Below are 23962 nucleotides of genomic sequence, written 5' to 3'. Positions count from 1 at the left end.
GTGTCCTGTGCTCCCGAACGTGCTGATGAAGAATACTTTGATCCTGCTGAAATAGACTCTCACATTGATGTATGTTCACAGAGTCACAAATAGGTATTTATGGAAGGAAAAATCAAGGTTTTGTTCCATGAATGCTCACCTGCAGTCTAACAAAGAAACACATATGTGTCTATGGACATAATTTTATGATGTACAGGCTACCCTCAGTTATTTGTAGCTGCATTACGTGCTTTGGAAGTGATTGGAAGTTAACTCTGCAGTACAGCCGGGCAGTCTGCTACCTAAAGTACCCTACCAGACTGCTACCAAGTAGGGCAAATTCAGAGATTGCAGATTCTTCATTTAAAGTTAATATTAGCCCAAGTCAAATAGCGTTACATAAACACATCTGAAAAATTCAGTATCATACATTCCAAAACCAAATGGAATATTTTAAAGTGTCTGCAACTTTTGTTTCATTCCCATTAAGATAAACTATTCAGAAGTAGTTGTCTGAATATCATACTATAGCTACTGTCTTTCATAAAAGGTGATGCTACTGCTGATTCTAGATTTTTTTCTAATTCAAAAATTTATTTATAGATGGATAACTTTCCAAAGCTATTCAAACCAAGTGCCATTTATGCTTTTATAAAGAGATACATAACTTAGAGAATATTCCAGGGCTATCTTCAGGAATCCAAAAGCTGGGATTACAACTCAGAGCCCATGTCCTGTCAGTGGGATGGTGTGCCAGATTGGACACGAGGATTTTCCTTCAGTTCACTTCAATTAATTTGTCTTTACTAAGGGTCTAAGTGTACAAAATCCAGTGTGAATTCCATGGAGGTACAGAAGTGACAAAGATATAAGCCTTGTTTTCACAAGGTATTTCTAGTATTTTTCCTAAAGTATACAATCTATATTTTCACCGTGGCTATGTTGGCTATGTTTTTGAGAACTGGGAATTCTTTTTTTTTCCCCACAAAATGTAGAATGTAAGCAACTGAAAATAAAGCATCATCTTCTCAGAAGGTGATATTGCATTAGCTTTGAAGTCAGACAAATGGGTTCAAAGTCAGACAGTGAATCCACTGCCTATTTGTCTTAGGCAAGTCACTTAACTCCTCTGAGCCTCAATTTCCTCAGCTATAAAATGGGGCTGTTTGAATCTGATTATGAATTGAAAAGCCCTTTGCCTTAGTAAAATAACACACAAAGAAATGCAGCATAGTGTCTGGCACAAGGGGGACATGTGTTAATATTCATACTTATTTATACAGAAGTTCATTCAGGCTTTTGACCAAAAGTGAAAAAAATAGCCAATCTACAAGTAGTTTAACCAAATCAATCATTTAGAATTGAGAAAAGTAAGAGAGCTGATGCCATTGTTATCATTACTATATGAGTATAAAAGAGCTAAGCTTTAATAATTTCTTTTTTTTCGGTACGCGGGCCTCTCACTGTTGTGGCCTCTCCCGTTGCGGAGCACAGGCTCCGGACGCGCAGGCCCAGCGGCCATGGCTCACGGGCCCAGCCGCTCCGCGGCATGTGGGATCTTCCCGGACCGGGGCACGAACCCATGTCCCCTGCATCGGCAGGCGGACTCCCAACCACTGTACAACCAGGGAAGCCCTAAGCTTTAAATTATAATGCTGTACACCTGAAACTTATATCATTAAAAAAAGAGTTAACAAAATGCTCAGAAGAATCAGGAGCACTTTGTGTGCAGGAGGTCGCTCTTCTATTAACAGACTACTCTACACATCTGTCACACCCCTCACTTCCTTCACCAGACTTTCCTAAACTTGGCAGTTCCCATTTGTGAACTTCATAGGGATAAATATCAAGTGCCATTGAAAGGTATCAGTAACGTAAGTCCTGTGTGGAGGGTCCTCTCAAATGTGTACTTCACTATAGAGAAAGAGCATTTTCATCTTAGGAAGTCTCTGAATAGACTGTGCTCAAAGTGCCCCCTACCACAGTCTTCAACCTTCTTTTCCACAGATGGTTCTTTGCCTTAAAAGCATTATCACCTTTTTTGACTCCAGTAATAGCTTCGTTCTGCTCTTTAGAAAGAAATTGGGGAAGAAATTGAAGTGCGTTTCAGAGTTTGTTTCTACTATCATGTCTCTGAAAGTATCATATAATTATATTGCATTTCTTTTTTCAGATTGGCAAGTTATGTGCCCATTCTCAACAACGTCAGTATAGATCTGCTTATTATCCTGAAGATTTGTTTATTGACAAGAAGGTATTAAAAGTTGCTCATGTAGAACATGAAGAAACCTTATCCAGCCGAAGAAGGTGAGAGATTTTTTTTTTCTCTACTTCAGCATACAATTAGCAATTGTGTTTTAAGGTCAACAGCCATTGGAGGGAAGCTTCTTAAATACATGTTATTTAGTTCTTCTGAGTAGAGTGTTTGATGAATTGAATCTATCATCTGTTAATGTTAAAGAAAAAAGATATTGTATTATATCCAAGCCATATTTAAATGTAAATTTACCATATGTAAATATCCAGTACAGCAACACAGGGTGGAATAGACTTCTCTATTCAAGATCTTTATTGATTAAACAAAACCTTTTCTGTTTATGATCTGGTCTCACAATTCCGTGGCTTGGTTTGTGGCTTTCCAAAAACAGTGAGTCAGGGGTGAGTTCACCAAAGAGAAACTGGCAAGACACTCTCATGTGTATACACACACACTTCACACTGTACACACTCTTCAAAAAATTTTTTTGGAGGGGGCTTCCCTGGTGGCGCAGTGGTTGAGAGTCCGCCTGCCAATGCAGGGGACACGGGTTCGTGCTCCGGTCCGGGAAGATCCCACATGCCGCGGAGCGGCTGGGCCCGTGAGCCATGGCCACTGAGCCTGCGCGTCTGGAGCCTGTGCTCCACAACAGGAGAGGCCACAACAGTGAGAGGCCCGCAAAAAAAAAAAAAAAAAAAAAAATTTTTTTTAAATTTTATATTGGAGTATAGTTGATTAACAATGATGTGTTAGTTACTGGGGTACAGCAAAGTGATTCAGTTATACCCATACAGGTATCCATTCTTTTTCAAATTCTTTTCCCATTCAGGTTATTAAAGGATATTGAGCCAAGTTCCCTGTGCTATACAGTAGGTCCTTGTTAGTTATCTATTTAAAATAAAGTAGTACACACTCTTTTATGAATGATAAAATGAAGGATTTGGTTTCTGTTCCTTAAGACAGCAGTCAAGGGACCAAATTAAAGTTTGTTACGATACTCTTCATTCCTCCTCCCCTTATCCAGATTCCCTCCTTCCCTCTTCTAGTTTCATGGTTACAAATAAGGGGTGGAAATTGGATTGGGAAGCTCAACACAAATCTGGGAGAATTGATTTCCCCAAAAGGACTGCACAGGTAGCCAACCCTGCCACTGGCTTAAGAATAGCTAGACATGAGTTCTGCCTCACGATGACTTTGAGAGGATTGGCCTAGAGATGGAAAATTAAGAGATGGAATAAGTAATAGTCTCATATTTGGGCTAAATTATTCCTTTCATGTCCATTTACCACAGGAGAGTTTGAAACGGTAACTCTTAGGCATATATGGCACAGTTTAGAGAGAGGGCAGTAAGGGCACTTGGGAGATAGTCCTCCAAAGAAGCATTTCAGGAAGTAACATTTTCTTTTGGTGACTTCCAACCTAATAAATTTCTAGTTTCCCTGTAGCAGCAGTTTTGAAGTGTGATTTGAGAACTCAGGGAGTCCCAGAAAAACCCTTTCAGAGGGTCTGTAAGATCCTCCTTTTACTAACTACATATCTCTGTGAAGCTGGCTTTTATTCATACGCTTCAACCGAAATAAAATATGGCAACACATTAAATGCAGAAGCCAATGGGAGAATTTAGCTGACTCCTATTAAGACAGGCAGTATGCAAAAATGCAGAAGCATTACCGCTTTTCTCACTTTTTTCATAAAAATGTAATTTATGCTAACATATAAAGACTCATTACTGTTAGTTTAAAATTAATAATAAATTGAAAAATTTTTTTCCTGAATTTTAATTTCTAAAACAGTAGACATCAATAAATATACGTCATGTAAACAAAAGCTCTTTGGGGTCCTTAGTAATTTTTAAGAACCCTTTGGAAAAGAAAAAAAAGAAAGAAAGAAAGAAAGAAAGAAAAGGGATTTCCCTGGCAGCCCAGTGATTAAGAATCCACGCTTCCACTGTAGGGGGCGTGGGTTCCATCCTACATGCCGAATGGTACGGCCAGGGGTGGGGGGGACCCTTTGGGTTGTTGTGTTGGTTATCTAGTGCTATATAACAAGTTACTACAAAACATAGTTATTTAAAACAGCAAACATTTATTATCTCACAGTTTCTGTCAGGAATTTGGGAGCGGCTTAGCTGGGTGGTCCTCAGTCTCAAAGAAATTTTGGTCAAGGTGTTACCTGGAGCTGCAGTCCGTTGAGTGTTGACTGAGGCCGGAGGGGCCACTTCCACGGCGGCTCATTTGCACATGGAGCAAGTTAGTGCTGGTTGGTTGTTTGAAGGAGGCCTCAGTTTCTCACCACGCGGACCTTCTGAGTGTCCTCACAACATGGCTGCTGGCTTCCCCAGAATAAGTGAGCCAGGGAAGAGAGCAGGAGAAAGCTGAGATGTCTTTCACGACCTAGTCTTGGAAGTGACAATACTGTCACTTCTGACATATTCGATTTGCTAGAAGCAAGTCACCAGTTCTAGTCCACATTCAAGGGGAGGGAAATTAAGCTCCACCTCTTGAAAGGAGCAGTATCAGAGTTTGTTGACTTTTTAATTTATTTTTATTTACTTATTTATATTTATTTATTTATTTATTTATCTTTTGGCCGTGCCACATGGCATGTGGGATCTTAGTTCCCCAAACAAGGATCGAACCTGGGCCCCTTGCAGTAGAAGCACAGAGTCTTAACCAGTGGACTGCCAGGGAAGTCCCTGGACATATTTAAAACCACCACAGGGATCCTGGCACCAAAATACTCTGAGAACCATTTCCATATACCATAGGGGTCCTTTGGGAAATTTTTTGTCTTTCTGGGAAGACAAAATTAGGCCATTTCTCCAGGCCCTCTTTAGCCCCTGTCTGTCCTTTGTCCATTGCTCTCCATTGCTTTCACTCTTTGCCCAAACCACCTGAGGAATTAACCTCACTTATTGACCTTTAACTAGTGGAAACCTCTTGCATATTGCACTGAAGTGAGGAATTTATATAATATTATAGATTATTTATAAATAATATATAAAGTAAAATAGAAATTATAAGTAACACAATGTTTGTTTTATATATTATTATATTTATATTACATTTATAGTATAATATTAATAAAATGTTTTTATATATAGCATTATTATATATATATTATATATATATTATATATTGTTCAACTCAGCAGAAACTTAGGAAACACCTATTATGTGCCATAATGTATACTGTGCACTGGAAATCAAAACACAGTCTCTGCTCTCCAAATCAGTCTAATGTGGAAATAGACTTAAACAGCGATCATTTCAAAACAGTTTTGTAAGTGCAAAGAGGCAGCCTACAGGGAAGGAGAGAACCTCTGCCCAGGTATAGTGGAGGCTTCACTGAGGATGTGGTATATTAATTTGTAACAGAATCACATGCAAAGCTTTTTCAAAATAAACACAGTATTCCAGTCGCATTTTGAGATCACCCTGTCAACCTAGACACATTGATAAGTAGATAGGACGTTCGCTTATTAAGGTCCTGCTGCCATGGCTTCTGTCTTGGGCTCTATGGGACCTATTCCCTTTCGCCTTACCAGGGAGGGCTCTATGGATGTTGATTCCTCCAGGGAAAGAAAAAATCGGTAAATGAGTTTTTGGCTAAGCACCCAGATTTGACACTTCGTTTAGATTCGTTTTTGAATTTGTTGCTAACCCCCAAAGAGAAGAAAGGATAGTAAGAAAAATTGCAAAAGCCCGTAGACTTAAGTAAAAGTGATAGTCAGGCAGGGCTCCTTTGGGGGTTGGGAACATGAGCCCACCCCATGGTGTTTCTCATCTTTTTTGCAAACGGACGCAAAACTGAGATGGAGCCCTTCCTTCTGAATTCTCTGGCAGAATAAGAAAATAAAACAACAGGAGAGTGTCTGATTTCATTTAACTCTGTCAAATAGCATTGTAAACCCTCTTAGGGAGAGTGGAGAATAGGGGATTAAGATGATCTCTTGCTAAACGCACTGCCCCCCTGCAATCTGATGTGGCAGAGTGTTAGAACCTCTATACATTTCTCAGTATGTTCTGCACAGGATTTCACAGTCCAAAAGAATATATGTACCTCCAGCCTCCCTCGCACCCATGCTCCAGCTCCGTCCTCCGTGGTTAAGAATATGATAATTAGAAAGGAACCCTATTGTAGCATTCAGTCTGTGGAGGTTGTGAGCAAGCTGAACCTGATTATGAGTTGAAAAGCCCCGTTGCCTTATTAAAATAAAAACACACAAAGAAACGCAGGATTCCTTTGGTAGCATTCAGAAGTCATCCGTTTGTTTTGTCTGCCCCCAACTGGGTAGTTTGCAACACACAACTAATCTTAGAAATAGCTTAGTTCAATTTAAAGGCGATTTGATACTCAACTGGTGGCCTAAGTGTGGGACTCGGCATTCCTTTTGGATACAAATATTGAAAATATCTGTCCTCAGATTTAAAACAGTGAGGGTAGGACAAGATGCATAAGTAGTACAATCAGAATAAAAGAAATGACATTTTCACAGGTCTTTCCAACTCTAATATTTTCAGCTCCTCTCAGATGTCAGGCTTTCCCTCCTTTGCCCTATTGAATGTCTCTTTCACCACTTCCCCTATGATAATGTGTACCTCGTCATTTGCATATCGCCCATAAAGTTTGGTATTTTATGACATGAGCAATATCTTTCCCTTTTCCAAACACAAAATCTGTAGTTGAATACAGTCCATTCAGCATCTACACACCGAGCTTCTGGCCCAGATGCTAACCTGTGAGAAAGTCACACAGCCCCTCCACCCTTGTGAAGGTACATCTACGTATTCCAGCCTTCCCTGTCCCGCACGCCCCCTCCTCCCTTTCCTCTCTGACTTGGTCTAAAGGGGCAGTGGATTAGGTGACACTAGTAAATGACCTAGAAAGAAAAGAACAAAAGCTGATCTCAGCTCCCTGGTCCAGAATCAATGCTTACTCCCACTCCCCCTCAGACTGCTGCCTTCCACCCTCTGAACACAACAAAGTATGTCCTGAGTGAATCGTTGAGTTTCAGCTCTGGTGCAAGTCATTCTGCCCTAAATAGGACTCTACTTCTTTCAGCTTTTGTGAACACCACCTATGCTGGTGTAAGGATTAGGCTCTGAGGACTACGAGAAGCTGCTAACCTAGTTAGGGGGACAGACACACAAATAATTTTGATGCATTGAGGGGTGAGTGCCAAAACAGAGCTATGTACAGAAGAGTGGCAGCATCATAGATGGGAAGGTTAGCAGCTCTCTTGCGAAAAGGTAACTCTTGAGCTGGGTCTTGAAGGAAGAGTAGAAATTCAACAGATGGAGGAGGGAAACGAGGGTATTCCAGGCAAAGGGAACAGTATGAGAAAAAGTATGGGCTAGTCTCTGGAATGTAGAAAATTATAGCTTGGAGTCAGACCATGAAAGGTTCTCTGCAGCAGAAATAAGTATGATTCTGCATCATTCTAAGGATAAACAGTTTATGGGCTTTTTTGTGTTTTTAACTTTTTAAAAAAATAATGAGCTCATATTATTTTATATTAAGAAAAGTAAGATCCTTAATGATAAAGGAGAAAAGTTCAGGATCTGCAGCTGGGGATGAAAGGCTGCATTTTACTTGCAGTGGTTTCCAATTAGTGCTGCTTTGATGCCTGCCCAAGCAAATCATTGCAAGAAAGCAAAGGGAATCCCCTCGGCCACAACCCAAGAAGGGGACGCTTCTCTTGAGGATGGTGGGAGCCCCCCAGGGAAGATCACGTGCGCCTAGCTGCAATATTTCAAAATGGCTCGTGCACGCAAAGGGGCCCTGTCCTTTAGTTCCACATTTAACACACTGAAGAGACTCTTTTTCCTGAGTAGACTGCTGTGAGCAAACATTGGGTTTGTCCCAAGTGAGAGCTGTAGGGTTCACTATTTATATGTCAAATGGTATGTTTGGCATGTATGATTAGAATAAAGTGGAATTCGAATCAAAGAACATTCCCTTCAATCAAATTGTTTTCCCATCCTGGGCAACTAATTGTCCAAACTTTTATCCTTTTTTTTTCCAGAGACAATTCAGTTGAGCAGACTGCCTTAGTTCATGGGTGGAGATTCTTTTGTTGTCTGTCATGGGTTACTAGCACAAAGAAAAGAAATCTGGACTGAGTCATACATGGGTAATTAATATGTCACTTAATTTAGTTTCAGGTATCTTTCTTCAAAGAGATAAATAGAAATATATTCAACGCACCTCCTTTTAAAATTATAAGCAGGGAGATAGAAAGCTTTATTTAAGAAAAGGTAAAAATAAGATACACTTAATTCCCATGCCAGAACGAGTTTAGGAAGGAGTGACAAAGAAGAGAAGAAATAAGACAGGCGCAGTAAACCCAGTAGGCAGTAAACTACTCCTGTCACACTCTGCTGCTTTCAGGGCTGTGATGTCAGAGGACATTATTACCTGTTGTCGCCCTCTTTTGAAAAGCTCATTAACTCTCCAACAGTTTAGAAAGTCTTCTACCCTGAAAAATAGGATGTCTGGCTTTCCTTTCAAAAATCAAAGTTTCTTTGGAAACCAAAATTTGTTTTCTCACGGTATTTAGAAGCTTTTGCGTGAAGGAATGGCCTGCACCGTAACACTGTATTTGGGGACTCAGAAGTATTGGCCAGTTTGCTAAATGTGCTGGAGCCCTGCTCCTCGTTGTCACAGAAGTGGCTACTGCCTCATCTCACAGGTCCTGGGAATTACTTGAGAACCAGTATTTATTTCATTATTTTGATGTTCTTTTCTTTTTTTTTCTTTTTTTTTTCTTTTTTTTTTTTTGGTACGCGGGCCTCTCACTGCTGTGGCCTCTCCCATTGTGGAGCACAGGCTCCGGACGCACAGGCTCAGCGGCCATGGCTCACGGGCCCAGCCGCTCTGTGCCATGTGGGATCTTCCCGGACCGGGGCACGAACCCGTGTCCCCTGCATCGGCAGGCGGACTCTCAACCACTGCGCCACCAGGGAAGCCCTTGATGTTCTTTTCTAATCAAACCTACCTGGGATTCTAGGTGGGTTCTAATGGGAATAATATACACTGAGAACCAAAAAGAACTCAGTGAACAAGCCTATCAAGAAGAATAGGCTTTAGAGAAATAACCATAAAACTTTACTGGAGAGGAACATCTAGAAGGAAATATATCCAAATATTAAGTGTGATTATCTGGCTGGTAGCACTATAAATAAGGTTTTGTGCCCCCTTCTACTTTTCTATAGTTTATAAATTCTCAGTAGTGACCATATATTTCTTTTATGATGAGAAAAAAGCAGACTTCATTTTATAAGATGAAGGAAGAAATAGATTTTAACCACTGTTTGCAGCTCTTGCAGTGCTGAAGTTGTGGCCCTTATAAATTTCTTTTCTCACCCTTCACCCGGGCCGTTGTTTCATGTCCATCCAAACCTGGCTCTTTCCCAGCTCTCCTGATCGTCTCTTTCCACTATTCCAAGGAGTATCTCTCTCTTGTAGACAAAGCCTCTCTTTCTCTGAGACATATTTCACCTCTTCTCTACCCTTTTTTGGAGGTAAATCTCAATAACAGCTTTATTGAGATATAATCCACACACCATACAATTCATCTATTTAAAGTATATAATTCAGCTGTTTTTATTATATTCAGAGAGTTGTGCAACCATCACCACAGTCAATTTTAGAACATTTTTATCACCTCAAGAAGAAATCCCACACCTTTTAGCTATCATTCCCCAACCGTCATCCCCCCCCAGCCCAAAGCAACCACAAATCTACTTTATGCCTCTCTAAATTTGCCTGTTCTGGACATTTCACATAAATGGAATCATATAATATGTGATCCTTCATGATTGGTTTCTTTCACTTAGCATAATGTTTTCAAGGTTCACCCATGTTGCAGCACGCAGGAATACTTTTTTTAAGACAGAATAATAGGGCTTCCCTGGTGGCGCAGTGGTTGAGAGTCCGCCTGCCGATGCAGGGGACACGGGTTCGTGCCCCGGTCCGCAATGATCCCACATGCCTTGGAGCGGCTGGGCCCGTGGACCATGGCCGCTGAGCCTGCACGTCCAGAGCCTGTGCTCCGCAACGGGAGAGGCCACGACAGTGAGAGGCCCGCGTACCGCAAAAAAAAAAAAAAAAAAGAAGAAGAATATTCCATTGTATAGAATATGTGTTTGTTTACCTATCTGTCTTGTTCCGCCTTTTGGCTATTGTTAATAGTACTGCTATGAGCATGCGTGTACATGTACTTATTTGAGTACTTGTTTTTAATTATTTTGGCTATATACCTAGTAGTGGAATTGCTGGGTCATGTGGTAACTCTATGCTTAACTTTGTGAAGAACCACCAAACTATTTTCCACAGTGGTTGTGCTGTTTTACATTCCCACCAGCAATGTGTGGGGGTTCCAATTTCTCCCCACCCTTCCCAGCACTTGTTGTCTTTTTTATTATAGTCATCTTGAAGTGGTATCTTACTGTGGTTTTGAGTTGCCTCTCCCTGATGATTAACCTACCTTTTTAAACTCGACTTCATCTTGGCGTGGTCTTCCACATTTGATACTCAATTTCGGCTTCTTAGACACAAATCCTTGTGAGGGCCACCACCACTTTCCTACCACGCAAAGACCATCTAAACTGCTCTACCAGATTAGTCCAGTGATTTACCCAGCCCAATAGGTGGCTAATTTTTGAAAAAGAATAACAGGAAAAATATTTAGGGAGAAAACATGGTTGTACTTTTTAATAGCCACCTTAAAATATGAAGTATTATTTATCTTGCACATGTAAAGTTATCTGGAACTTGAAAACAACTTAATTATCTTGCATACATAAATTTATCTGGAATATAATATATATTTCATATATATACTATATTTATATTCTACAGGCTCATAATAATGGAAATAAATTGCCAAATGGCTAACACTGTGGAGGTATTACTCTGTGCCAGGTACTATGCTAAACACTTTACATGCATTGTCTCATCTAATCATCCCAACAGCCTATCATTTGCTTCATTTTACAGATAAAGAAACTAAGCCTCAGAGAAGTTTAGAATCTGTCAGTAAGATTTTACTGCTAAGTAAGTGAGAGAGTAACTGGCATTTGAAACTCACGGGGGTCAGACTCCAAAATCAGTGCTCTTAGCTACTACTCCCAATGGGTTTTAAGGGGCTGTTCTGAGAATCCAGCCATCACTATATCATATTTCCTAAATGAAACTGTGTTCTAAATTCAAAATAACTAATTCAGAAGCAAGTTTTAAAAACACTGTCTCTCCCTAGGTCCATCCTGTATGTCCTATGGAGGTAATGCGTACTCTGTGATACAGGATGATCTGTTATTTCCCCAAGTTACCTTGTTCAAGTTTCAGAGAGATTCCCCGAGTTCTAGAATTTGATGACCTAGACATTATTCACAGTCTTTGTGGCTTTCTTAGACTTTTATTTTGACCCCACCAAGTAATATCCCTTCATACTAAAGTTGGAGGTCTTAGGTTTATTGCAGCCCTTTGTCCCCTCGACATTTAGATAGACCCTCTCTGAATCTTCTCCAGTTTGTCAATGATCTTTATGATCAGCCGAGAAAAAAACTGCAAGAGTTGGGAGGCTGGAAGAAGCTCAGAGTGTTATGTTTGTTTGTTTGTTTGTTTGTTTTAACTTCTAGGGAAGTCAGATTGGAAGGCTTTGCTATGAGGTTCAATTTTTCTTGCTATGTGCTATGTTAGTGAGAGAGAGTTTGAAGGTAGGAGGGGGCCTAAGGGAAACTCTTTCATTAAAGGGAGGGCCATCACTTCCCATAGACTAATGGCTGTATTCCATTTCCTCATGGAATGAGGGGAATTACTCAGGCTTTAGTCTTTCAGTTTCCACTCTTGGGAACCGTATTATTACCTTGTAAAACAGAGCATCTCCCCTATTAGCATTAATTGAACCCATCTTTTTCCTCTGTGAGAAACTAGAGTGTTGACTTTTATCTTCAGAGCCCTATACTGAGCCTCTTCACTTTGGAGATTGACGGAGCTCAGCAACCAGCAGTAGAGGCTGTGAGAGGGTTTGAGCATAGCAGGAAGTAACTGTTGGGGTATCAGGAGTTATATATGTCTCAATAACCCTTCTCGAGTTGTTCTGTACATCACCCTGGCTTTACTGTGACCCGAGCCTTTGTGAAGATGTGCTGAGTGTCGTAAGCGCACTCTCTCTCTCTTTCTCTAAATTATTAGTTGAAATGAATTGTTTTATGGTAATAAAATGGAAAATGGCATTAAATGCAAGACAATAATTTCCACCAGTCTTCCTCTTTTGGCCAGATCTGAGAACAACCCCCAGAGGGCATTTCTGGGCTCCTCCAGAGGCCTATATATCAGGTCAGTCCATTGTTAGCCTGGAGACAATATTGCATAATTACTCCACTGCCAGCAAATTCCCTGGTGAGAGTCTCTACAAACTTAGTGAAGACTTAAGATAGACTTGAATATATATGAAGTACTCTTTAACTTCCTTTCTACAAGGAATATTTGCTTTAGAAAATAAAGAGTATTTTATTTTGGTTTGTTTACTACTGGACATTTATTGCATAGATATTTTAATATTTCTTAATAAGCATAAACACTTCTTTCCAGTCTATAGTGTCTTATTTTGTATGTCCATGTACATCTGAAAGAAGATAATAGGCCAAAAGTTTTGCTGGGTATTTATGGGTGTGTGTTTATACATATTTGTATATATAATACGTTCGCTTGGTCTGTCTCTCTCTCTGTCTCTCTCTCTCTCTCTCTCTCTCACACACACACACACACACACACTCACTCTTATAACATGAAAGCTAGAGCAAATATATAATAAAATATACTAGGACCCCTCCCACCCTACCCCCATAGGAACCACAATATATAAACAAAGAACAAAGAAACCTTCCTCCTTTAGCAGATGTGAGTTTCTCTGACGATATCCTCAGGAGAATTTCACAGAGCTTATACTGCTCTGAGCACCCTGCGATTCTGATGTGCAACTATTAGCCAGAGTCTATATGAAAAGGGGCCATCTCTAGGGTAATAGCATTGTAAATTACAATCATTGCACTCAGTTACACTCAGAAACCAAAAGATATGTAGTGCTCCAGTGTGCCTTGTAATCAGCACCTTTGAGAATGTGGGTAACAGCATCAGAACAAAAAATGGAAGCTGAACGTGTTAGAAAAATGGATGGTGGAATTAAATCATCCTTCTGATAGGAACAGCACCTTATATGGCAGGCAAATTTTTTTCTATCATTTTACTGATTTTAAAAAAAAACCTAAATTGTGGCCTTGTAGCCAAGAATGTCTTTTTAAATCATTTATTGCTCTAATCAGCCTGGCAGAGCCTTTCTGTCATGCTGATAAGGAAATTAAACTTTCCTCATACTGGGTTTACTTGCATCTTATACACAGATGTTTTGTTTTTCTTTCAGGGAACTAATTCAGAAGTTAAAATCTTTCATCAGCTTCTATAGTGCTTTGCCTGGCTACATCTGCAGCCATAGCCCTGTGGCTGAAAACGACACCCTTTGCTGGAATGGACAAGAACTCGTGGAGAGGTAATCTTTTTCTAATGTTAAATATAGCAGTATTTGAAGAATACTCATCATATGTTCATCTCAATGTTAGTTATGTCTTCTCTCCATTAATTTCATGAGAAAAATTCTAGAAAAAAACATACACATGAACATCTCTGACATGGCGGATGCCGTCTATAACTTATAGCCCTCATAGAACTTACAAACTTTGAAGCACATGGAGAACTATGGATTCAGGAACATTTTACAAATTGTGAAGCATAAAACAAGTCTTTTTTTTGGGGGGTGGGGTGTCTTTGGCTTCTTCATCTTCTCATTATGTGGGCCCTTATTGATTGATTGATTGATTTGAAGAAATCATATTTGTACTGATAGCTGTTATTTATTGAGAGTTAACTACATGTTAAGCATCATGCTAAGTGCTTATATGTATGAACTCTTTTTATCCTTACATCAATCCTATGAAATAGCATTATCTCCCCCGCCCCGTGCCCCGTGTTCTAGATGAAGATAGAGGAAAGAAGAAAGTGGAGGGAAGGAGGAGTACCATTTCACAGTATTTTTACTGAAATGTTTAATCATTTGAGTGTTTCTTAGTATAATCTGTGCTAACATTCGTCATCTCTGAAGAATTTGCTTATTGTTGGAAAGGAAATAATATATATTCATTTCTTCAGCAAATATTTACTGAGCATTTTCTAAGTGCCAGTCATGTCGAAGTGAAAAGAACAGGCAAATTTTCCTGTCCTCAGTGAGCTTTCATTCTAGTGGGCTAATGGTATTCCTAACCTCCATTGCTTTGCATGTGTAAGGAATAGCTTACAATTAAAGAATTAAATCGGGAGGGTAGAATGCTTAGGAAACCATATGGAGTTGATGAACATGCTTTCAAAAATGTCTGTGCAAGGGGTAGCATGTTGTAGAGGAGAATACAGAAGAGACCTGGATGCAAGTTCTGAATCTTTCACTGACCAGTTTTTTAACCAAGGGCAAGCGACTTAATCCCTCTGAGCCTTAGTTTCCCCATCTAAAAACCGAGATGGTTGGATTAGACCACCTCTAGCTCCGGCAGTCTATGTGCTTTATTTCCTTATGGATTTATACATTCATCCATACCTTCAACATTTATGTTTGAGATACTATGTGTTAGGCACCAAGGTAGGAGTTAGGGATATGAGGGTGAACAAGATAGGCAAGTTCCTTGCTTTGAGGAGCTTACATTTTAGTGGAACCCAATATCCGGACACAGGATAATTAATCATTAATTAATCATGGAATTAATTAGCAGTGTAATGTCATGGACAGAGGAAGGCTTTGGCGCCAGATGAACTTGGATTTGCATCTCAGTTCTGTTACTGACTGCGTGTGGCCTGGGGTGAGTCACTTCACCTAGAAAGTCTCAAGGTCCTCTTCTGTAAGGAAGGGGCATCTCACAGGGTTGTTGTACCTAGTAGGTGAGGTAAAGCCCCTAGCAGACTGGCAGATAATGGAAGCTCAGTTCATGTTACTTCTCTTCTTTCTCCCTTCCCCCGCCACCCCTCCTCTTCCCAATGCAAAGTAGAACACATGCCTGAAAACAGCTTGTTTCTCAACTAAGCTTTGTACCGACCTGGAACAATGAGAATGAGGTGCTATGAGACTGAGGTTGCATGCCACCCTGGAGATAGACTTCTCTGTAGCAAATGTGAATCAGGCTGGAGGGATTAATGGCCCCATGCAGCCCACTCTACTCTGGAGAAATGGTGTATCTTTATCACCCTAGAATCTCTATCAGGTACTGAGTAGAATCATGGAGATGTACCTAACTGTTACCACATATTCATTTAAATTGTCAAAGAAAAGCAGTTGGTATTTGGCTTTATAAAAAGCAGATGCCTTAAAACAGGTATAAATGATATAATATTTAAAAAGGAAAACGCCCGCAGGTCAAATATGTGGTTCTTGCATAAACTTGATGAGAGACCATCCCAATGGCTTACCCATTGGTATATTAAGATGGTGAAAAATGAACAATCCCTGAACACTAATTTGTTTTAAGCAGCATATCTTGTAACCATGGAAATTTTGGTTTATATTTATTTACTAAAGTAATCATTCATTTATTTACTCATTTAACAAATATTTGAGTACCTACTGTGAATCGAGCACTAATATGTTTCCTCACTGTTGTGATTGTTTAGAGCAAATGTTGTAACCCCACTGGATATGTCTTCTGGTATATCAGATGATCCGGTTTTAGCTAATTCAAAAGAATTTCTTGTCAGGCAGGCCTATGTTTTTTTTTATTTTTTATTTTGTTTGGCTGTACTGGGTCTTCACTGCTGCACGCGGGCTTTCTCTAGTTGCGGTGAGCAGGGGCTACTCTTTGTTGTGGTGCGTGGGCTTCTCATTGCCGTGGCTTCTCTTGTTGCAGAGCACAGGCTATAGGCGTGCGGGCTTCAGTAGTTGTGGCACGTGGGCTCAGTAGTCGTGGCACGTGGGCTTCAGTAGTTGTGGCATGTGGGCTTCAGTAATTGTGGCACGTGGGCTTCAGTAGTTGTGGCACGCAGGCTCTAGAGTGCAGGCTCAGTAGTTATGGCGCACGGGCTTAGTTGCTCCACGGCATGTGGGATCTTCCCGGACCAGGGATCAAACCCATGTCCCCTGCATTGGCAGGCGGATTCTTAACCACTGCGCCACCAGGGAAGTCCCGAATTAGTGGGATTTTTAAAAATTGAATTTTACTCATATACTACTTCATGTTCAGTATGCTTTCATGAAGGATGTTGTCCTGGAACCAAGAAAGTCCTTTTCTATCAAATGGAAGAATCCAAAGCCTGCTAACTTTAAATGAGTCCAAAAGTTAACTAAATGCACTTCTGCACCGTTAAAATAACTGTTAAACTTCTTTGTTTAATTTGCTAGCTTTTAATATCTTAGGATATTGAAAATGATAAAATAAAATAAATATTATAGTGTGGAGGAAAGCCATTATTCCAAACTCGTCCTTCTGAAAAAACAATTTTTTCGGAACAACTTTTATTGTTGATATATACTCTGCAGGAATAAAAGAAGGAAGGCAGACAAAGAAGGTGGGAGGAAGGAAGGAAATCAAACGTGTTGGTAGACAGAATAAGGATAGTGTAATCCAGGAAGTGACCCTTCCATGGTTGGCAACCTCGCGTTATAATTAACCTGTACTTTAATCACTGACCTAACGCAACGATGGGACTAGGTAATAGTGTCGAACTAGATTTTTACCGAATTACTCAAGAATATACATTTAATAATAGGAAGTTCTATAGCCTGAGGACATGTGTGCCCTCTGTTTGCACCATTTATGAAGATTAGCTTTGCGCTGCCTGTCTCATCTATAGTTAAATCCTCTTTCCAGTGCTTTTCATTTAATTTCTCATTTAATTTCGTCTTAAGTAACAGTTGCCAATTCATATTGTCAAGTGGCTTGTGACTTTGTTGCCTTTATAGGCTGGATTTGTGTTCCTTTGAAAATATTTTACTTTTAGTCAAGAAAATTTATGAAAAGCAAGGATCTTGAAAGAGAACAAGACTTGTCAGTGGAGACACCTGATTAAAAAGAAAATATTGACGTTGAAGAAAATATTGATCAATATCCATGTCAGCTGGGTTATCATAGCTGTTTATAACCTCCTACTATGGACGTACAGATCTTTCAACTTTTACAGAGTCAAACAAGTCATTGTCTCTCTCAATGAGGTCATATTTCACATCCTTTCAATTTTTATCTCTTATGAATAAAATCAATTGAACTATGCAGGAAAAGAACGTTTTCACAGATCTAGTCTCAGGGAGTACCACATAAGCATCATTTGTCCTTCTCACCTCCCCCTCCCTCCACCACCTCCTCATCTTGGCTGGAGATAAATATTGGCTTCCAGGATTTCACAGAGAAATCTTCAAATTAGCAAGCTTGGCTTGTGTGAGGTATACTCCATCATGAGAGTCACCATGTATCCTACAGGCAAAGATCTCCTACCATTGCCAAAGGCAGAAAATCCTCCTTCTTTTGCCTTTGTAGAACTACAGTGAATGTCAATTACAGAATCTCTGAGACCAAGAGAAAAATAAAGGAGCCCATAGAAGTAAGCTAACACTGGGCTTAACAGCTAAATGTAGGCTTTGCCTGTATGAAGAGTGAACAAATTAGCAAATACATTCTCAAACACCTTTTTAGAACTGTTAGGCCAAATATCTGGATAATTGGCTGAAATTTTCACCCTTCTTCTGGATGGTTTGATACTATGTAAGCCCTATTTTATTGTTTAATCAAGTTTATTTTAAAATAGCATAAGAGAGAAACTGTTTGAACCTATACATGTTCAAAAACCTTAGTTAGAAAGAAATACTGTTTTTTTTCTACATTTAACATCTGATAATGCAGGTTCCTTCAACAGAGATTGAGCGCTTACTATGTACTAGGCCCTTTGGGGCATCCAGTGATAGGTAGAACGCAGTGCCTGCCCCTGCTGAGGAGTTTACAACTTAAGGAGAAGAATGAGAGGAAGAAAGTCAACCAGCCTCCTTCCTCAGCAGTCCAGGCAGAGCTCCCCTCAGAGCCGTCACAGCAGAGGCTCCTACCCATTTGTATTGGGCGCGCATGCTAGTGTGTGTGTGTGTGTGTGTGTGTGTGTGTTTTATTATGGTGAAATTCATATAATATAAAATTAACCATTTTAAGGTATACAATACAGTGGCATTTAGTACATTCACTGTGTTGTACAATCATCACCTCTATCTTGTTCCAAGACTTTGTCATCACCCCAGAGGAAACCTTATACCCATTAGTGATCACTTCCCATTCTCCCCTTCCTCCAGCCCCTGGCAACTAACCAGTTCTGGATATTTCATATAAATGGAACCACTCACTTAGCGTAATGTTTTTAAGGTTCATCCAAATTGTAGCATGTATCAGCACTTCTTTTCTTCTTGTGGCCAAATAATGTTTCATTGCATGGGTATAGCACGTTTTCTTTATCCAGTCATCAGTTTTCCACCCATCTTTATATTAACCCTGAGCAACTACTGCTCTAATCAGGCTTTTCCCACCATTTCTGAATCAGCTTGGCTCACCCTTAACCTTGAGGACAGGACAGCCTTCAGGTCTCCCATCCCCATCATACTTGACCACCACCTAAATGCTAGCCTCTCCTCCACCTGGCCTCATGTCTATATTCCTTTGCATTTTTTTCTCCCCTGAGTCTTTTTCTCTCAGCGCTGTGTGTATAGTCAGCTGGTCTCCCCTGCAGTCCGCATACCTCCTATAGGAGTTTATACTTCCCTAGCGACTTGGAGGTTTATCAGTTGCACATATACAACTACTTATGCTTTGTGGCACGATGCCTCAGTTCCCTCTGTATCCAGTCCTAGCTGGTTTTGTTGCTCCTCTGCCATGTTGCTGTGCTCGATGGGCCTGGATCAAAACGTCAGCCCCAGAATACTGCTGTTATCCTCTGGCGGATAGATCTGCATGGCCACTTCTGTTCATTATGGATCAGTATCCATTTTGTATTTTCTCGGCATGACTCTGGGACTCTCAGTGGAGTACATGGGGCACCTGGCATTAGAGAATCAACTCCCTGAGATCCGCAGGGGCACATTGCAGTGAAGGTGCGTCCTCTCCCTCCTACGCAAGCTTACCTTCCATTTCACCTGAGAAATGATATACATACACACTCACTGCAAATTCTCCCTTATTTCCACCGATCAGACAAGTCTTCCAGTGTTTATAGTGCCTCTCCAGGATTTCTCTGCTTAATTGGAAAGGCAGAAGCAGGAATATACAAAGCAATTATTTTAATTCTCAAGGAGTTTTGTTCTTGTCTCTAAACCTTCTGGATGCTTCAGAAAAGTAGCGTAACGAGACTGTTTTTCTTCTGCTGAGTTGGAGGGATAGACTGTGTCATGTCAACAAGTGGGAATGAATGAGAGAACCATTAACACCCAGTTCCTGACATGTACAAAATAATGTTTTTTTTAAATGAGATGAACAAAACGGCTGGGTTTTGCCCTATAATGTAGGAAAGGTGAGGGGAAATAGTCGATTCTGTTTTTATAATGCAGTTATTTTAAGAACACTGTTTTGAGGACTTGAGGTAGGGGAGGGACCAATTTCTAGCGCTATCAAGGTTTTCACTGGTTTAAAGAGCAAAATGGAAAGACCTTCAGGATCTTCAATCTGGTTATGAAGGAATTAATTGAAGAAAAGACCGATGTGTGGAGTGTATACATATTCAGACACACATATGCACTTGCACAGCTCATTCCAATCACATCAGAACAGGCCAGTGATATGCAGCAGTCGCTATATATAGCTCCCATGTTCTCATGCTAAAATAGGTTATTATTTGAGTGTTGTTTGTTAGTTTAGGCTTACGTTGTAGCTTTTCCCCAAAAGGCTCAAGGCAGTGTACATAGAACTTTGAATATGGGCTAGCCAATGAAAACACCAATGGGGAGGCAAATATAAAATAAAAAACAGAGCCAAGAGGAAGTGGGCACAGGAAAGAAAGTCAACAGCGGATCATGGAAATAATATTGAATGTTATTGAGTCACGTCCCAAAGTCATTTACTTCTGAACTTGTTTAGGCACAAGTCAGACTAAACTCCTGCTGTAGCCAAGGCTTATAGCTCTTCTTATCAGCCCCTGTTGTGATGGTCGGAGGGTTAGAAACTGTGGTCAGCCGTCAATACCCCAGCTCTTCTCATCGCTAGTTCCTCCTTTGCCCCCTATCCTGCAGGAAGCTCTGCTTATGAAAGGCTGGCAGGAGGGAGAGAGGGACAAATAGGGCTTTGGTATATATATATATATATATTTTTTTTTGACTGGGAAAGTAACTTTATTTTGTTTGGAGCACTGTCTAACTCCACAGTTCTTGGTCCCCTTCAGACATTTTTGGATTTCATTTCATTCAGTTTTCCTGGAAACAGAAACATGACACTTCACTTTTTTCTGATTTGAGTGTATGTCCTAGAATGAAAATACTGAGGTATAGCTAGCATAGCAGCTTATATATTCTAACTTGCTTTAGGTAAGTCAAGATTTCTCATGAAAAAGTTTTGAAGGAAAAATAGATTACATAGAAAATGACTTAACTTGGTGTAGCATGAAATATTTGTGTCAGCTAGAGATTTTTTTATAATCTTGGTAAGGTAAGACAGATAAATTTGGGGTACGCCCCCATGTAATAATTCCTCTAAGGGCTTACTTAGACTGACATATTTTCCATTATAGATTTATGTCAAAAGTTGTCTTTAGTGACAGCTATTTTTCAGAACCTACTCTGTGGCAATACAGTGACATTTATCCCTTAAGATTATAGTGTCACATACAGCAGCTCTACCTGCAGAATTGAGTGAGAAAAGCCCAGCTTATCCTACTGACTGACAGCATAATATGGTCTGCCACGTTCAGGATGGGCTGTACTTGTCAACTGTCAGGTCTGAAGTAGCAGGAGGAGACATCCTCATGGCTCAGCAGTGATGTCTGTAGCCACCTGTGGAAGGCTGGATGGCTTATTCTTGAAGCAGATTGTGTTCTCTCAGTTCTTACGCCAGCCCCACCGTGCTCAGCTGGATCATCTCATTATATGGAGAGCATTTGGGGCCTCCGAGGCAGGTCCCAGCATATCCATACCATCAACAAATCAATATCGCCACACAGCTTCCTCTTTGAAATGTGATTCTGAAGATGGAGTAAGACCTGTCTCCTCTCACTGTCACTGCTCTGTGCACCAGACCTCTTCTATTTTTGCTGGGAAGGCTTAGGAGATGGGTCCATGAAGGACTGTAATTGCTTTGAAGAAATTATTTATTTAACACATCAGGGCTTCTATGTCCTTGAAGTATTTCTCCTTCCGAGTAGGTGCTTTGGTAGGTCACAGACTGATTTCACTGAGGCTGCCAGTCTTTAAAATATCTTTGGACATCTTCTTTAGGAAGAGCCTTGAGGGCATATGGCCGTTCCCGCAGTCTGCAGGTTGTTGGTGTTCAGCCCGTTGATCATCAGTGGTACAGACAGTTATAGGGAGAGGACCCTGAGAGGTTAGGATGCATGAAGCAGGTGATCGGTGCGTTATCAGGAAGGAGTGAGTGCAGTCATTAGAACGATACAGATGGAGATTTTCATCCTGGTTTACACATTGACTCTGGGCTTCTGGCAAGTCATTTAGCATCACGGTTCTGCTACCTTGTTTGTAAGATGGGCATAATGGTACCTGTTGTGCAGGATTGTTGTGAAGCTGTGTGCCGGCCCATAGGCACTGAATAAATGATAGCTGTTGATGTTATCACGTCATTAGTGCGGCTGAGCAGGACAGTTAAAGGTCCAGAGCAAGGGTGAAGAGCTGTAGGCCATTCTTCCTGTAAAGGTAAACTGGATCCGGGGTAAATATCTACACATCTTTTGGAACCAAACTGTTGAATGGGGAGGCTGCTCAAGCAGGGTCATAGCATTTGGGATTCATTTGGGGTAAGAGGATAATAATGGGACGCTTTATTTCTTGTGACACTTAAACTGGCTTTAAGTGGGCTTTCCAGAGAGGCATTCCAGAAGTGTTTTAAGTAATGTCAGAATCGTCGATGGGACCCAACATGGTTTTGGCTGTATACATTCTGGTTGATATTTATTTACGAATTTGAAATCTGCCATTGCTTTTTATTCACCCCTCGGAGAGCGTGTAAGGGAGGTGACGAATTGATTGAAACAAGGCTGCCGGAAGGCACAAGTGCCCTGGCCTTTTCCTGGTGAAGTAGACAGTCAGTCCTTGAGTGACAGCAGTGTCACTTCATCAGAACACCTTTGCCTGACACAAATGGGACACACCTGAAGCATTGTCATGCAGGTACTCTGACCCAGAAGTGTTATTTCTGGTAGTCAGTCGCTGAGTATCAAGAAAATGGACTCTTGCGACTCCGAGTTTGAAGGACAGGGAGAGGCCTGTTAGGGAAGCCTCTTTCTTGGGAGCCTCTTGCCGATGGCCCTGCCCTTAGACCCCTCTGACTGCCTTGTTGTTGGGACTTTCGTGGTTGTGGTTTTCGTTTTTCTGCCCTGTAGGCTGCAGGACATGGTCGGCAGGTGCCACTTCTTTACTGCCACTGGCCCCAGTTCTTCCCCCAGGATAAGCTTTTGGGGTCTCCATTGAAAGAAGCTCAGCTCTCCAGTCTTTTTGCCCTTTCTTCCTATACTTAAGCAAATACAAAATATTGCTTGAGTTTCTCTGATGATTTTTACTGATAAAGTCAAGCAGTTGGGAGTTAACAGAAAGCACACAGAGGCGAATTGCGCAGTTACATGGCAGTGGTAAAAAGCCATGGGCTAGGGTGTTTCAGCTCACAGCTTTGGGGTCAGCAAGCCTGGGTTTGGATTTCTGCTCCAGTATGTAGTAGCTCTTTGTCTTCTCTGAGCCCGTTTCCACATCTGCACAATGGAGTTAATAATCTCTACTTTTAAAGGATTGTTGAGAGAATTCAGAAAGATTGTGAAATACAGAGTATAGTGCCTGGAACACAGTAGGCCCTCAAGAAAGGGTAGCTAATACTGCTGTTATTCAATAAAATAAGCCTATAAAAATGGTCCTTCCAGTTCTTTACTGGAAGAGAGTTGGAGCCTGGCTTTAGCTCCCTTCAGTGACCCATTTCTTAATTCTTCAGGGAAACAGCTTTACGTCCTCCCTCTGATTTGTATCTTTTTTCTTCTCCCGTCTGCAAAAACATTAAAATCCTCATCCCTGGCCCTGCTTGGCACAAATGGTGGGCATTCGGGTCCACTGGTGATCAAGGGAGAGTTATTTGAATCTATGGGTATGTACTGGACTGGCCTTCCTACCTTCAATATCTTGTTTTATAGCAAAGGCAGTTTCAACAGTTCCTCCTAGAACTTCTTAACAGTGATTGACTCAGGTAATCTTCCTATTTTACTTAAAATAGAAACCAGGAAGGGTCTAGTCGTCCAATGCTCTGAAGTCCTTTCTGTCACCCTTGGATTAACCTTTGTGGAAAAGGAGAGAGGTCATTAAAATCGGTCATGATTTCCCAATTTCTCAAGCCAATGAATTTTACTTTTTTACGTGAGTTTGGCTTTGATCCTTGGATTTGTCGCCTCTGTAAGGAAGTTTCATTTCCCTGTGAAGGAAAATGTATTTTCATTTGTAGCTCCGGTGTCACAGGAGCTTCCTACT

At 40.7% G+C, this 23962-nt stretch overlaps 1 protein-coding gene across 1 annotated transcript in view; it reads left to right on the top strand.

Annotated features, from left to right (window-relative positions):
- The window catches only part of GPC3 (glypican 3), a 445929-nt gene that overhangs the window by 274135 nt on the left and 147832 nt on the right, over positions 1–23962 (top strand). Inside the window, exons 4-5 of the mRNA XM_082865357.1 lie at positions 2153–2286; positions 13664–13789. Coding sequence (XP_082721483.1) covers positions 2153–2286; positions 13664–13789 — 260 coding nt within the window. The remainder of the gene's footprint in view (positions 1–2152; positions 2287–13663; positions 13790–23962) is intronic.

This window comes from Leucopleurus acutus (assembly GCF_964270905.1).
Source record: "Leucopleurus acutus genome assembly, chromosome: X".
Taxonomy (NCBI): Eukaryota; Metazoa; Chordata; class Mammalia; order Artiodactyla; family Delphinidae; genus Leucopleurus; species Leucopleurus acutus.
Note: the sequence above shows the minus strand (reverse complement) of the source record. Positions and strands in the feature narration are given on the sequence as shown.